We start from the raw sequence: 17193 nt of genomic DNA on the forward strand, positions 1-17193 counted from the left end.
GGATATCAAGGCTTGTAACAACCTAACCCTAGACAGGAGTAAAAAGGCTTTGCCTCTAACCGCATCCAACATGACCCCAATGAAGTGGATCACTCATGTGGGAGTAAGAGAGGATTTTTTCCAATTGATTATGAGACCCAAGCTGGACAGTGTCTGAACTGTAAGCATGACGTGGCTCTGAAGGGCCTCTCGAGATCGTGCCACCAGAAGCCAATCATCCAAATATGGATAGATGCTACAGCCCAGGGTCTGCAGGTGGGCTACCACTATGGCCATGCACTTCGTAAAAGTGCGGGGTGCAGAACATAAGCCGAAGGGGAGAACAGTGTACTGGAAAACCTCTCCCTTAAAGGAGAACCTGAGATACTTCCTGTGGTCAGGGTGGATCGCTATGTGGAAATAAGCATCCTTTAAATCTAGGACAGCGAACCAATTGTCTGGTTCAAGGTACTGCAAAACACCAGCAAGAGTCAACATTCTGAATTTCTCAACTTTAATAAACGTATTAAGATAACACAAATCCAGTATGGGGTGAAGGCCACCATCTTTTTTCTCTACAATAAAGTATCTTGAATAAACTCCAAACAAAGAGTTCTCCGCAGACACCCGTTGAATGGCTCCCTTAGAGAGCAGTTCTTCAATGACCGGGGTGAGAACCTCTGTAGGGCATGTAGAAACATTGGAAGGGAGAGATAACTGGGGCAACTGGGTAAACCTTAAACGGTAACCATTTTGAACAATACAGATAACCCAGGTATCCGAAGAGATTGTAGCCCAGGTGTGACAAAAATGGGACATCCTGTCCCGAAACAGAGGCTCAACCTGAGCAGGGGCGGTCAGTCAGAAAAGTTGTTTCTGTCCCTGTGAAGGCTTAGGAGAGTGAGAACGCTGCTGACGTGGCCTGGTCTTAAAAGGTCTCTTAGTACCCCCATGAGGGTAGTTGAAGTAGGATCGTTGCTGGTAAGGCTGGTAAGAGTACCTCTGACAGTGGGAAGAAAAGGAACGATTCTGGTAACGGTATCTCTGGGAATACTGCTGTTCATGTTGTTGAGGAGCAATCACTCCTAATGAGCGTGCAGTTTGCTGGTTCTGCTTCATTTGTTGCAATGACTCGTCGGTCCGTTCCGAGAACAAGGAACCACCCTCAAAGGGAAAGTCTTCTATCCTGTTTCTCTTTTCTTGAGGCAACGCCATGGATCGCAGCCAAGAGTGGCGCCTAAGCACTATTGCAGAAGCCATCGCTCTAGCTGAGCAGTCAGCAGAGTGTTCACCAGCAGACATTCGTTGTTTGGCCAGTTTGGTGGCCTCTGCCAAGAGGGCCTTAATGAGGGTTCTCTTCTCTTCAGGGAGGTCCTGGGTGTAGGTGGACAAGCGCTCCCATAAGAATAGGCTGTATGAGCCCATTATAGCCTGGTAGTTAGCAATCCTAAACTCTAATGCAGCAGAGGAGTAGATTTTCCTGCTCAGAGAATCTAGCTTACGGCCCTCTTTATCGACCGGGGATGAATGAGAGCCAAAACGCTGCCTGGCTTGAGTCTCCTCAGTCACCAGAGAGGAGGGACGTGGGTGAGTGAAGAGAAAGCCACAATCCTTCTGTTGTAGTTTGTAACTATTCTCAATTTTCCTCAAAGTTGCAGGTGACGAAGCAGGTTTTCCCCAAATATTGCACGCAATGTCCAGAAGATTCTCCACAACCGGGAAAGCTACTGAAGCTGGGGAACTGTTATGCAGTGCCTGGAGAATCTTGCTCTTGGGCTTAGGAGTATCAGCCGCTATATCTAAATCTAGAGCCCGAGCCAGTCTCAGCATTTGTTCAGTAAAGAGGCGCGAATCCTCTGAAGGAAGAGGGGAAGTAGAGTCCCCCACAGTCTCGTCTGGTAGCGGTTCCAGTACGAAGTCCAAGCTCACTTCTGAACGGGAGCAGAAATCATCATCTCCCTCCGACTCCGAAGGTGGTGTGTTACGGAGGCGAGATGAAACGGACAGAGCAGCGGAGGACTGGTACGGAACCGAAGGGTAGCGGGACGGAGCTGTCCCCGCTGAAAGTTGAGTCGGCTGTCCCGGAACCGATGGAAACATAGGTGCCGATTGCAGCCATGTAAGGAAATCTTGCCAACTAGGAGCTGGAGCTGGCATGGCTGGTGTTGGCCATGCCGTATAAGTGCTTGGAACTGGGGGACAGATGCTTGTTAACTGCGTCTCTCTCGGGTCTGCCCAAGGTGTATTGGCAGGAGCCGCAGTGACGGGAAACAAATCTTGCACCGGTTCCTGGGAGAAATGTTGGAAGTCCCCCGAGGGGCTACAGTCCTCCCAGTCCTGCTGTAATACTGGATTAGCTGGCGGAGACGGAGTTGAGGGTTCCCGTCGCTTATCAGAAGCAGGTTTATGGTGATGGTGTGAGGATCGCTTAGAGTGCTTGGTCTTGGACTTCTTAGCCGGGGTTTCATCTTTTTCTCCCCCATCGGTAGAGTGGCACTTCTTAGAATCCGCCTTCCTCGGTTCCGAGCCCGATAACGAGGGTGTGGGAGGAACCGTTGCCTCGGTGGGGGTGCCTGAAGGAACCGGTATTGGGTTCCGAGTCGGTTCCGGTGTACTCACCCTCGGAGCGGAGGGCGTCTTTTCGGGGCGTGGTTTAGACTCCTGCTCGGCGAACGGTTTAGCAGCCGGTTTAGCGGAGCCAGTGAGGGCTTGTTCCCAGAAAGCGGCCTTTAAGCGCGTGGCTCGATCGCTTCTGGCCTTAGGGGTAAAACTCTTACAAATCTGGCAAGCCCCTACATTATGTCCCTCACCTAAACACAGTAGGCACAGCTTGTGGCCATCAGAGTGGGTCATTTTAGTCTCACATTGTGAACACTTCTTAAAAAGGGCTTTTTAAGCCATGACAATGTCGAAGATACAGGAGAGCAAAGGAGAAGAACCTTTCACAGCGGTGGCAAGAAAGGAACTGAGGAAAGAGGGATTGCTCCACCCAGCAACACGGCACGAGGCGGGAAACGGCGCACATGCGTGTTGCGGGGCGAGAGCTCCCTCTAGTGTCTAAGAGCTTGAAAAATCTTTCCGGTGGCTGGCCTACGGCTGCGCAGTCCCCAATGTAGGACTGCATTGAAGACCAAAGACGAACACATATTCTTCCCTCGTACTTAAACCAGCACAGATGTCTTCAGGTCCCTACTGAAGAGATGGAAATTCATGCCTCTGTTCTTCAGCTGCACAGTTCTATGCCTTCTATGACTATGAACAGATTCTGCATCTGTATTCTCCCTTAACTCCTACAGCATGTACTTGCACTACTAGCCATACAAGGGTCTATGGCTGTGCCTCTACTAGAAGTGTGGTGGCACCAATCTTAGACTGTATCTTTGTAAGGTCAGAAATTAATAGAATTCTGCTCTTGTCAAGTCACTGAGAGCCTTGCTTTGAAGAACTTTCTTTTCTTGTCTCTGTGTTAATTTTCTTTTGCTCTTTATCCTTTCAGTTTCCTGGCCAAATATTTACAGAAGTATTTGTTTATATCCCCCTACAGAAAAGTCAGGCTGGGCCAATCCATTAAGTGAGCCTTCCTGGCAGGGTGCATAACACAGACGTGGCTTGTTTTGCAAACACTGGTCCCAAGGAGTGACCAGGGTGCTTGGCAGTAGCAAAGGCACCAAAAGAAAACATCCTCTTCCATGTACCATTTAGGACAAAAATCATCAAATTGCTTTGATAAAATTAGGGATGGATGAATCAAGGAACCCTAAATTGTGGAGTCCATTCTACAATAGTATGATGGCAAGGTGCCATCTTCCTGGAGGACCAAAATAAGGATAAAGAGATGTTACTCTTAATGTCCACCCTATGCATGCTCCCTTTGTCTTTTTACATTCAGAGACTGAGGCATGAGTAACATGGAAGCAATGATCATTGCTCAAAAACCTCCAAAACTGTACCCCTCCCTACAGATATATAAAAAGCAGCTACAAAACTGCTCAGGGGAAATATATTAGTGATGTTACTGGCATTAATCAATCAATGTTGTCCATGGTTGGCTTTTCCCCAAATTGAACCACTTCAAAAAAACCCGGCAGAACTAGTTTCTCCAGAGCTCACCTCAGTAGCAAAAAAAGAAAAGAAAAAAGTCTGGACTAGGCACAGTGAGGGGGCTTCCAAATTACCCAAATTGTTCTATAAATATTACCTGCAAATACAACATTTCTAAAGAAGTGTGCATAAAAACTGGTAAATCAGAAGTGTAACTCCTAGTAAACTGTGAAAAAAATCCCACTGTTCCAATTACTAATTGGAAAAGTATCTAGGATCTGATCCTAATGATTTAAAAATTCCTAGCATTCCATTGTTCCCATCATTCCATTGTTCCCATCCCATATTTTGAGAAACTTTAGGAATGCTAACAGGGATTCCCTCTGATTAAGACTGAATATTTCATTAGTTTATTCATTGCGACTTAACATTCCAAAATTCCAATTCTATTGTTAAGTATATCCTCAGAGAGTATAAAGAAAAAAAATTCTAATTCTACTATGTTCACAGCCGCTGTCATTTCAAGCAGTGGAAAGTTACATTCAGACCCTTCCCAATCAACCTTCTGCTTCCTTTTCATCATCTGCACTGTCTGTCAATATTTTGTGACTGACCCTTCCTCCTGGGTATGTTACAATGTTCACAAATAGGAAGGCAGTTTGTGCATTCATTTGTAAGATTGTTTGAGTGAGAAAGTTGGTTTGCTATTCATTATTCATTTCTGCCTTACAATCTTTTCCTCAATGGCAAATTTCTCAGTTTCCACCACAATATCTATTTCCTGCCTACCATAATAGGTCCTTTCGTGGTTGCCATGGCAAGTGCTATTGTCATAAACTCCTATCAAACAATCATCTACTTATTGCTCCCTCTCAGATTTTTATCTCACCCTTTCTCCAAGGATGGCATACCTGGACTCCTCCATTTCACAACTGCCCTGTGAGTTAGGTTGGACTAAAAGATCAAGACTGGCCCAAACTCACCTAGTGAGTTTAATGGTGAGTGGAGATAGGAACTGCTTCTTAATGCCTTAGCAATGTGTCTTGGCTGCTTCATTCTTTTACGAATGATTCTGTTCATATTCAATCATAACTTAACTTTGTATAGTGAAGGGATCATATTCTTTCTCTAAACTAACCCTTACTCTGAAGATTCCATTTTCCTTGGAAGGAATATATTTAAAGCCTATTGTACATGATTAGAAATTCCATATTTTTCATGAGCTATACAAAAAGTTGGTACTACCGTCTGATCATTTTCTTTGATTTCATATGAGTCAGCTATAGGCCGATGTTGGCTACTTGCCTGCCCCTGGAGTGGTTTCCTAAGATGTACATCTTTCTCACAGACAAAGAAACTAACAGTATTTCCAGATTTGCATCTCATTCCATTTTTTTGGTGAGTTCCTACAATTCACATCCTGTATCTTTCCTGCTTTACTATTTTCATTTGCAGGCTACAGAGACTTCATGTGTTGCATTAACAAATATCCACAAGGAGTGCAATTCAGCCCCAGCAGTGATGGCTATGACCAACACTATACCCTCTGAACAATCTTAAATTAACACCCACAGATTCTAACTAATATCAAATACCTATATGTGAAATTATCTACACATATCTTACGATGTTAAAGATGGATTTATGTTCCTAATGTTAGCACTCTTGCTGGACATTTCAGGTTACATGTTATCCTTTGAAACTCATCTTTGGGCTTTTTTATTAACCATTTTCTCCTGTGCTTAGGGACTGACACCCTTCAGAAGTCCAGTTCCTTTCACAGAACACAAGCCTTCTCCAATCTGGACTCCATCATGGGCATAGCATTATAAGAGAATTTGCAGAATCGTTAAGATACTGCCCTTCTGACTTCTGAATTGTACCTCCCTTGCATCTCCTCACTTTTTTTTCTTCAGTGTCACTTACCCAGGTGCATAGGAGGCTTTGATCTCTGATTTGATTGGAGGGCCAATACTAGTCAGGCAGTGACCTCCAAGGTATCCCTTGGGCACCACCATGCCATTGTTGTTATTGCAGTTGAGGTGAGCACTGTAGCTGGGTCCACAAGGGTTGGACAAAGGGGGACCATGCCGGATGGGAACTTGGCTGCTTGGAGTGCCTTGATGGAGACTATGCCGGATCGGGAGTTGGGTGCTTGGGGGGCCATGATGGAGGGCACCGCTGGATACAACATTGGTCACATGGCCAACACTGGAGACAGATGCAGTGGCAGAGCTGGAAGCCTGGGCATGGGGGTAGCCAGCTGAGGAAGGGATTTCAGGAAGGGAGTCCAAGTCAGAGCTGTGGGGTAGAAATTGAACCACCTGAATAATATGTTATATATTGCATTTTTTCATCTATAGATCTGACACTCCATATAGACTACCAGTGAAATCCTAAGCAGAGTTACTCCAGTCTATTCAATTTCAGTGGGCTTACACTGGAGTAACTCTGCCTTAGGATTTCACTGTGTGTCTATAAATGCTGCAAACTCACATGGCACAATAGTATTCCATGAAAAGAAGCAGAAAAGGGGATGGTTTCCATGCAAAGAGAGAAATTTGAAATGTAAAACATATTTGATCCACAATAAATTGTTTAAAAGTCATTAATGCAATAAAGAGCTTAAAAGATGGGGGAGAAAAGCATGAGTTCCACTGCAACACTTTCATGACATTGAGGAAGAAACTGCTGTGGTATTGAGACCATGCTGAAGTCAAAGAAAAATCCTTTGCAAGTGTTGGATATTCTGAGAAACTCACTCCAAAGACTCATGTAATTTATCCCTGGTTCACACAATGTAAGCAACTGGCTATAAGAGGTCTTCTGTCACTAACAGTACAATGGGCATAGACTGGAATAACTCTGCTTAGGATTGCACTGGGTTTAGACTGGAGTAATTCTTCTTAGGATTGCACTGAAATAATGGGCTTAGACTGGAGTAACTCTGTAAGTTATGCCAAATGTAGTAAAGACAACCAATGCGCTGTTGTCCTGACATGGAAAGTCCTCAGGGATTCTCTCAATATGCCTCCATCTTAGGGAAATTGCATGGCAATATGCCTCCAATTGGCAATTCTAATTAATCTGGTGTTTTGTTTTTAACTAAGCCCTCATCCTGATTTCTGCTTTCTATCAAGTGCAGTCTGCTGACATCATTTTTTAGGCAACCAGAAGACATCACTCTGGATGATAAAACAGCCAGAAGATCGAGTGCGGGCTCCTGGAGTCAATTTTTTCCAATGGACCTGCTGCCAAAAGAGCAAAGGCACAAATAAAGGCTTAAGAAAACCTGTGGATGTGATAGGGACACAATATTGAGTAAAGTTCTGTGGAAAAGCAAAACACAATGAAAAAAGCAAAGGAAGTATATTGTACAGAAACACTCAACTGTATTACCATAAAAGAATCACTTGTACATCCCAACAGCAGCAGTCGTCATCCCTCTGACAATTTATTATTTTATTTTATTTAAAATGTTTATTAGCTTTCTTTCTACCTTGCAGGAACTCAAGGCAGCTTACGATACATATAAAATAACAATCATAAAATGAATAAAACTAGGTGAACTTCTTTAACTGATGGAACAGTCAGAAGGGCTGCTCCTTGTGGCTTTGTTTCTGGGCAGGAGCATATGAGAGAAGACAGTCCTTCAGATACCCCGGTCCCAAGCCACATAGAACTTTAAAACCAAAAACCAAAAATTTGAATTGCACTCGGGAGTAAATTGGTAGCCACTGCAATTGCTGTTATTATCAAGGTCACATGCTCCAGAAAGGTGCCCCCCTCCCAACCAGCAGTCTAGCAGCAGCATTCTAGCTGCAGCTTCTGAATGCTCTTCAAAAGCAGCCCCAAGTAGAGCACATTGCAGTAATCCAATCTAGATGTAACTAAGGCATGGAGCTCTGTGGCTAGATCTGACTGAGTCAGGATTGGAAACAGCTGATGTACCAACCAAATATGGGCAAAAGCACTCTGAACCACCTCATCCACCTGGTTGGCTAAGCTGTGAACCTGGCATTTCAAGGGAAGTATAATCCTGTCCAAGACAACAGAGAGCTCAAGTTCCTCGTCTGCCTTTCTACTAACCAGAGATGGGCACGAACCGGTAAAATGGCGGTTTGTTGCAGTTTGTGGTTCATCACGTTTCATGAACCACAAACCTCCATGAACTTGCCCAGTTCGCAAACCGGTTCATTTGGTTCCTGCGTACATTACTTCCGGGGCTGCAGAAGGTCTGCAGAAAGCCCACCCCCCGTTGCCTAGGTAACAGATTGATCGGTGCCAAGCTGTCTGCAGTGATGAACCAAAAAAACGAATCAAACGAACTGCTCTAAAAATCATACTGGTTCATCACAGTTCATCAGAAATTAGCTCCGACAAACCACCAGTTCGTGAACCAAAAACCATCCCGGTTCATGACAACTTTGGTTCATATTTCAGTTCGTGCCCATCTCTACTACTAACCACAGAACTTCTTTCTTGTCAGGATTCAGTTTCAGCTTGTTCTCCCTCATCCAGCCCATTACAGATGCCAAGCACTGATTCAAAATGTCAACATCATCCTTGGAATTAGGTGGAAAAGAAAGACAGATCTGGATATCATCTACATATTGGTGACACTGCAGCCCAAACCTCTTGATGATCTCTCCCACTGGCTTCATATAGGTATTAAATAGCATGGGGGATAAGACTGAATCTTGCAGAACTTTACAGGCCAATGGCTAACGGGCTGAGCAGGAATCCCACAGCACCACCTTCTGAGACCAACCTTTCAGACTGAACTTGAACCACCATAATGCAGTTCCCTTTAGTCCCAGCACCGACAGGTGGCTCAGCAGGATATCATGGTTGATAGTACTGAAGGCTGCTGAAAGATCCAGCAGGATTAGCAGGGTCACATTTCCCTTGCCTAGTTCTCAGTAGAGGTCATCAACCAAGGCGACAATGTCATACAACTATAGTTGATCATTAAAAATACAGATATATGAAGGTACTTACATTTCTGGTGAATCCTCCTTGCCAATGTATTCTTCCAGAATGCTGGTATCGATGTTTGATGGTTCAAGAGCTCCATTAATATCATGACCTAAGTAAAGACAGGTTGCACAGGGAAAGCAATTAGCGAAAGAAAGACAGAACGAATGAACAAACAAGAAACTGCTATTCCATCAGGGCCAGATGGAGCTCTGATGATGGAAATTCCCCCAAACAAAAATACTTGCTTAAGCCAACTCACTGAATTGTCTTAAAAACTGAATAACTGAGGAGGGAAGTGAGATTTAGATCTGAAGAATGTTGTTCTGGAACCATCAGCTGGAGAACAGGGGATGGACACTGGAAGAATGGGGGCCAGGGAAACTGGATGAGGAATCAATTTACTCACAACGGCTTAGCACTGGCTAAAAGATTTGAGTCAGATGAGAGGAATCTATAACAGGCATAACCACAACATTAAATGTATTAATAAATGAATTAAAATAATATTTAAAAATTATCCCTATATCTTAGGACCTATATTAGCCCATAATACAGCAGTAATGATAATACACATAGAATACCAATCGTACAAAATAAATCACTTCGGTAAATATTCTACAAAATCCCAAAAATACACCTAACAAGATTAAAACAAAAACAGGAATATGTTATGACTCTTGCCATTCTTAACTATCACTAGCTTACCCCTTGAAAGTGCTGCAAACCATCAGGATGATTTAGTTGCCATTACTAGGGATATTGTCCTGGTACAAATACCAGGTGTACCCAAACATGCAGTTCCTCCGATAGAACAGCATTTCCATTTGCAGAAGAAGGGGTGACCAGGAGAGAAAAACACTTAATGATTATCATTTGTTATAGTCTCTCTTCACAAGACATCTTACACGGGGATGCTCAAGTGACTTGGATTCAAGTGTATTCTGTCTCCCTTGTAGTGCATATGTATCGACAATGGGAGAACAAGTATAAAATCTTTCACTTGAGCGTCCTGTGTAAGATGTCTTGTGTAGAGAGACTCTTTCAGTGAAATCCTAAGCAGCCTTCAGACATTTAGAGATTTTAACTCTAGCACAACCATATATCTAACCACTTGGTGTTATTTAAACTAATCCAACATGGGCTGGAAGAGAAATGGTAGTCCAAAAGGGAAAAGGGGAAGGAGAAGAAATAAAACCAATCTCATGATACCCTAGGAAAACTTTATTATTTAATACAGAGGTAAAGACTAGAGGTGGGCACGATCCCCAAAAATATACCGATCAAGCTGATCGTGGATCGGCACCGGCGATGATCCCGAATTAACAATACACACCGATCATCTCCCGTTTCCGATCCGTGGATCGCGGATCGTGGAGGCAAAAGCGGAGGGGCGCCCCGCTGTTCCCAGCGATACAGGAACGGTGGCTGATGCTGGCGGCATCTGTGTTTGTGTTTGGCTGTCTGTGTTTGGCCATCAGAGCTGCCTATCGGGGTTTGCAGGGATGAGATTGGAGTGCCCATGGCTACAGAACACCCCCTTCCCCCTCCCTCCCTTGGGTGTCTTCTCCCAGCTGGTGACTGCTTTGCTGCTCTGTGGTTGGAAGGAAGCCCTGCTGATCAAGGAAAGCTGGGCTTCCATTCGGGTTTCCAGGGTGACAGAAGGAGGGCAAACACAGCTCAGGCATTCCCCTGGCTCCGTTGCCAGGGCAATAGATTGCTGGCGCCTGAGTGTCTGGCTTCCCGATCCGAGCACGATCGCCCCGATCCAGCCGATCCAGCCCCCCTCCCGACCGCTGGATCGTTGGCCGTGCCTGAGCACGATCCGCCGGGTCCTGATCGCGCAATCGCCATTATCATGGGGTTTTTTCGATCGTAATGCGGATCGTGCCCATCTCTAGTAAAGACTACTATTTCACTCCCTGTTCATCACAGGCTGTAATAGTAGTAGGAAATGCTCTGCAAAGTCTGCGGAAAGATAATCTTCCTAGCCTTAGTAAATTGCTTGCAATTACTACAAGAGAGGATTTGTTCAAACTGCTGACAACGTCTGGGACTCTGGATTGTTCGTGGGGCATGATCCACAGGTAGATCATTGTACCACAACTGACTTAAGAGGAGGCTAAAAATTTTGTCATAAAATCTCCTAGGTCTTAATTTCAGAATGTACTTTATTTTCACTAGTTTTTGTCATGAATCTTTAGAAAAATATCTGCTCTTTTCCCCTACTCCACACCTACTTCATACCTCCTCCTATTTAGGGGATGTCTGGACTTTCCTTTCCCTTTTCCCATAAAGTTCATTCCTCTTCTACTCTTGACTGGAAAATGCATTGTTGATATGAAGTGATTGCTTTATCTATTGCTTGAGTCTGAAAGTCCTCTGGGGCTGGTGCACCAGTCCTAAATGCCAAAAGCATTATCAAGAAAAGGAGAGCGAATCCTTTGGTCAGAATTCAGATAATAAAGACAACCTTTACCTGAATGGCTAGAGCACATTAAAATGATAGGTCAATTTCTCACCAGATCAGCACACACACAATCAAAGGCGCTTACTACCCCTTACAAGCATTCTGGGTAAAGGGTAGTCAAAACCCCTCCCTCCAAAAAGACGTGGGGCATTCCAACCTATCAGAACATTATCCTGCAAAAATCCCTTTCTTACCAAGACAAGCAAACTTGTGGAAATAAATCCAGCAAAGAATTTTGCCAAATGGTGGGGTGGAGGAGAGAACATAGAAGGGAGGGATTTTTTCTCCTTCATAACATAAATGGGGAAAAGGCAGGCCAAGGATGCAACCCTAGTATAACACTTACAACCCCCTGTTTGCCACACCAGGGAGAAATCACTTATTGCACTTGTACAGTTTGCTGGCCAATGGTTACTAAAGAAAATGTTCATCTTTGCATAGACTGAGCAGTGCACACACAGCTTCAGGCAATAGGTGAAAGGATGAGAACTCTTCATTGTTTACATTTGCATCCTTTTGTCCTTGAAAATTTCGGACTCCTTTCTAAAGAAATAGTGCACTTTGAAAAAAAAAAGGGGGGGGGGGTTTCCAGTACACTCAACTTTGCCCTAGCCATGAATTGTAACCATGTTCTATCACATGATCCTGTGACATTTCACATGCTCAAACTGTCATGTAGAATTATGTATCTGCAATCTTTTGCAGTAATTCTTTTCATATTCTTTCAAATATGTATATATTCCAGCACAGACTCTTAGAGCACTGTTGAAGATTACCTCCTTCCAAATAGAAGAACTGACGGTTCATAATGAACATTTTGCTTTTTGTATTCAAGCCAATATGCTAGGAAGATTTCATTTTCAAAGTAATTTTTATAGATAAATTAATCAAAAGGCATTTGGGGAATCTAGGCAAAAAGTATTAACCTTATTGGCCTCTGCTACATGATTCTGACATCCTTAGAGATGCCAGTAGGTTTCAGAGAGATTATTTTGCCTTACAGGGTTCTTGTTGATTCCTCCATAGCATATGAAGGCAATCAAGCAGTTGTAAACTGAGTTTCTTCCTTGCACTAGGGTGGGTTGGGGGGGAGGGATTATTTCACTAGATTTCCTCCCTTTACTACGGCCCCAATACAGCTTGCGGCATAGCTTTTTGTTCAGAATGGACCCCAGTTCTAAGCAGTGAAGTGAATCCAACCACTGGGCTCAGCAAAGTTTGAAGACTTCCTCCAGCTTAAGTGGCTCTTCCATTGGAAAAAAAGATCCACTTAAGGATAAATTCCTTAGGCTGGAGGTTGCTGAGCAGAGTGGCTGGATCCACTGCAATGGCTTCTGCGGGGGCAGCACAAAGGGATCTCCAGGGAAGATCCTCTTCTGCAAACTCATTTGGTGCACAGGAGTTTGAATCCAACCATGTGGACTTATCTGGATTCCAAGTTGGGCGCTTTTTTTTAGGTTTAAGTGACTATTTTATTTTTAAGAATAGTCACTGTATTTGCTTTTTTATAGTGCTACATGATGTGCTACAGTAAGTAGACTAATATTTTTATCAGGCTTGTAAACAACCACTAGCCTGATAGCCTGTTGCATTTGACTAGGGAATGAAATGTTCATTAACTGGAAACAAGTTGTTTTTTTAAAAAAAATAAATAGCTAGGCCTTCAGTGTGCCACAGAACTAATGTGTGATCAGGTGGGCTGGTAACATTAACAGACTTATTCGCAATACAAAAATTCAAATTTGAATTCTTACAGAACTCCTGGATGAACATCAATTAGTTTTTGAAAAGTCAGCGCACTTCCAGATACTAAACTATTGCCATTGTAGACAGACACCCCTTCCACCTTCCAATCTGGCTATATTGCCTTTTTCACCTCCACTTCACTCACCTTCCCAAACTCAAAAAGAGTCCAGTAGCACCTTTAAGACTAACCAACTTTATTGTAGCATAAGTTTTCGAGAATCACAGTTCTCTTCATCAGATGCATCTGACGAAGAGAACTGTGATTCTCGAAAGCTTATGCTACAATAAAGTTGGTTAGTCTTAAAGGTGCTACTGGACCCTTTTTGATTTTGCTACTACAGACTAACACGGCTAACTCCTCTGCATCTACTTCCCAAACTCGTCCACGTTTCATAGAATTGTACATTTACTCTCCTCGCCTCCCCTCACAATCTCAGCAACCCATTCTTTGATCTCAGGTAGCTGATGGGCACTCTCTCTCTCTGAATATGGAGGTTCCATTTAGTTATTAAAAACAAATAGCTGTTGATACATTTACCCATGTTAAAGCCCTCTAAGCCACAGACCACAGAGTAGCTGAGAGCCAGTGTGGTACAATGGTTATAGTGTCAGTCGAGGATCTGGAAGACCAGGTTCAAATCCCCATTCTACCATGAAAGCTTCTTTGCTGAACTTGAGCCAGTCACAATCTCTTAGCCTAATTTACCTCACAAGGTTGTTGTAAAGATAAAACGAAGAAGAGAATATCATCAAGTGGTTTGGGTCCCCACTGAGGATAATGGTGGGGTATAAACAAGGCAAATAAATAATAAATAAAGCTAAAGACTGGGAGAGGGCAGATATAAGGTAAGTGGTGTGGGTGGGTAGGTGGGTTGAAAGAGAAGAAAGCAAGGAAGGAGGGGGGGATGGGAGGCTCATATCACCCATTAGCGAAAGATGCAAAAAGTATTTCTGAACTTTATGTAGGCACATATACCCTACCTTATTTGTAAAGGAAAACTTATCACAAACTTTATCCAATAAAATACAAGCAACATGACTGATACCTGGGTGCAGTTATGCCTCCTGGGATATTTAAAATAATAACGGTTCATTTATGTACAAAGTATTTATTACATTACAGTGAAATGCCTAAAAATTATACTAGGCACTAAACCATAACATTTGGAAACAACAAAACATTTCCCAGTCTATCATCTAAGTCAGAATACACACAGACAAAACAATGAAAAAAACAGGGGAAGTTGCAATTTATTAAAACAGAAAGTATGAACCATTAATGTGGTTTTCAATACTTTTGGAGGGAATATGTGAAAATCCCTTATTTCCTATTAATGATTTTTTTCTGAGAAAAAGATTTCAGTGTGTGTTAATATAGATACAAACCTTATTAAGGACTGAGTAAGAAAAATCAAATATTTTTAATTTTGTCAGAAGTGTTTTGCTTTCTCTTCCCAGGGAATTGTATGGATCAGGGAAATAATCCTGATGTTGGACCCTGACACCCTTAAGCTTTTTATTAGGATTGGGCCTGACATAAGGACACCATGGTGGTAGATCCCATAGAGGACAGAACCACGAGAGACTCTGAGATGCTCAGGCTTTTGGAACCTCAGGGAACTTGCAGTCAGCTGCGGCTACTGGACCAGAAGCTCAGGAGACTCAGGGCCAAGCTACAAGTGACGAATGACACTTGAATGGCAAGTGGATTGAGTGGAGGGCAAGTGAACAGGGAGAAATACACTTGCCGTTCAAGTGTCATTCGTCACTTGTAGCTTGGCCCTCAGAAGCAGGAGCCAGCACTAGAACCTAGATTTACTAGGAAAACCATGAAGGAGGTCATTGCCAAGGAGCCCGTGGTCACCCCCAGGACCACAAGAGCAGAGAAGACAGAAAACCCAGGCAGAAGCACAGCTCAGATGGCAGGGTGCATGACTGCCCAAGACCTCTCCACTGACCATGAGACATCTGGAGAACTAGATCTACCATTAGGCTTTGCAGGATACTGGACAAAGTCCAGCTTTGAGTGCCTGCAGACTCCAGGCCACTGTAGGATCAACAGTTACTCGAAGGTCACCTTCAAGAAAACTCAACAAAGGCCCAAGCAAAAGTGAGATAAGCAACCAATCAGCTGGATAGCTTGGGACTTACAGCAGAACAGATAACCAAGTCCAAAAACAGAGTGCCAAGTCCTGTAAATTTGTGGGAAGATGAAGGGAGGAAGGTCCTGCTCATTAATTGCTAAAAATAAATAAATTCTCTAAAGGTCTTTTCTCAGCTTTTGGCTAGAAACACTTGAGCCAACTACCATAGGGCTGGTGACATGCCAGTTCTAAAGCTACAACATGATCTTTACTGCTCCAGGGCTTGCATGATGCATGCTCATCTCTCAGGACCTATATCAAGAATAAGACAACAGACTCAATTTTGTGTTACACCCAATGAACCATCACAGCCATACAGGAGATTTCTTCTCCAAATTTGCTCATCATTTGCTTTCCTCAAACCCTTTTGTATGTCTATCTATTCTCCAAAGGGGAAAAAAATCTCTGGAATGTCTGCAGCTGAGCGTGAGTGCTTAAGAGCATCTCGTTGCATGAACCTTCTATTCAGTAAGGCCTATTACCAAAAGCCAGCTTAGGTGATTAATTAAAAGCTAATGCCTCTCTTTGGAGTCACGAGCTCCTAACAACATTGAACAATGCCCCTTTGCCCCCTTCTTTTCCAACCAAAGATTAGGAGGGAGCAGGGTGCTTCAGAAGAAAAGAACACCCACAAAACTCCCCAAAGAAGAGAGCTGCTCTCTTCCTTTTTTTTTTTTTTGAAAAATTTTTATTGGGTTAGAATCCATTATTTCCACATTTACATTCAATTTTCCCCAATTTTTTCATCTCTAACCCCCTCCCTTTCCCCCCCCTTTTTGTTGACTTCCAACAGCTTTCCAACCCTTTGTCCCCTTTCCCTTACTTTTATTAGCTTCCTCTATCTAAAACAAATATATATTCTCCATTATTCTAAGCAGTACATCCTTAACTATTTTTAACATTATATGCCCAAACTGTAAGCCTTTGTTTCCATCTTAGATAAACAATTTATCCCAATTTTTCAATTTCAGGTATTTCTATATATCATAAACCATATAGATCATACATTCGTTTATATCAAACAATTTGACTTATTCTCTATATATATTACTCATTCTATCTTTTTATAATAGTTCTATATATCTCTCCTCACGTAGTCAATCAATTTGACCCATCTATATCTTCAGACATTCAGTTTGGTACAAAACTTGTCAGAAAAAAAAGAAAATATTGTTAGTTAATCGCTCCTTATATTTAGTCCTTATAATTAATTATTTTCTCTATGTTCTGTTTGTTAACCTATATATATCTATATATATGTCAATCTATTAATCTGACTGCTTATTAATTCACATTTATCTCTTCTCCCCCCGGTAAAGTCTCCCCCCTCTACTTCAATACTTCAGTAGTTCTCAAACTGCCACAGTTTTCCTCCCACCTCCCATTTCTTCTCCAGGTATTGTTTCAGCTTCTCCCAGTCTGTGTTGAACTGCCCTGAGTCCAGATCTCTCAATTTTCTTGTCATCCTGTCCATTTCAGCCATATACAGCAATTTGTAAGTCCAATCTTCAATAGTTGGCACTTCTTGTACTTTCCATTTTTGCGCATACAAAAGTCTAGCTGCTGCTGTCATATAAAATATCAACGTCCTGTGTTGGGCTGGAATTCCCTCCATTCCCAAGTTCAGTAGCAGGAGTTCTGGGTTCTTATTAATTTGAAATTGTAAAATTTCACTCATTTCTCTTATTATTTCACCCCAGTACTGCCTGGCTACCTCACACGACCACCACATATGGTAGAGGGAGCCCTCATGCTTCTTACATTTCCAGCATTTATTAGAAGTATTCAAATTCCCTAGCGCAATCTTCTTTGGTGTCATGTACCAACGATAGATCA

At 42.9% G+C, this 17193-nt stretch overlaps 1 protein-coding gene across 2 annotated transcripts in view; it reads right to left on the reverse strand.

Moving 5' to 3' along the window:
- MYRF (myelin regulatory factor) overlaps positions 1-17193 on the reverse strand; it is a 163872-nt gene that overhangs the window by 69189 nt on the left and 77490 nt on the right. For both annotated transcript variants that reach the window (XM_054972972.1, XM_054972970.1), the window contains exons 2-3: positions 9022-9109; positions 5947-6321 (exon numbers count right to left, since the gene is read on the reverse strand). In XM_054972972.1, coding sequence (XP_054828947.1) covers positions 5947-6321; positions 9022-9109 — 463 coding nt within the window. The remainder of the gene's footprint in view (positions 1-5946; positions 6322-9021; positions 9110-17193) is intronic.

The sequence above is a fragment of the Eublepharis macularius genome, chromosome 2 (genome assembly GCF_028583425.1).
Source record: "Eublepharis macularius isolate TG4126 chromosome 2, MPM_Emac_v1.0, whole genome shotgun sequence".
NCBI lineage: Eukaryota > Metazoa > Chordata > Lepidosauria > Squamata > Eublepharidae > Eublepharis > Eublepharis macularius.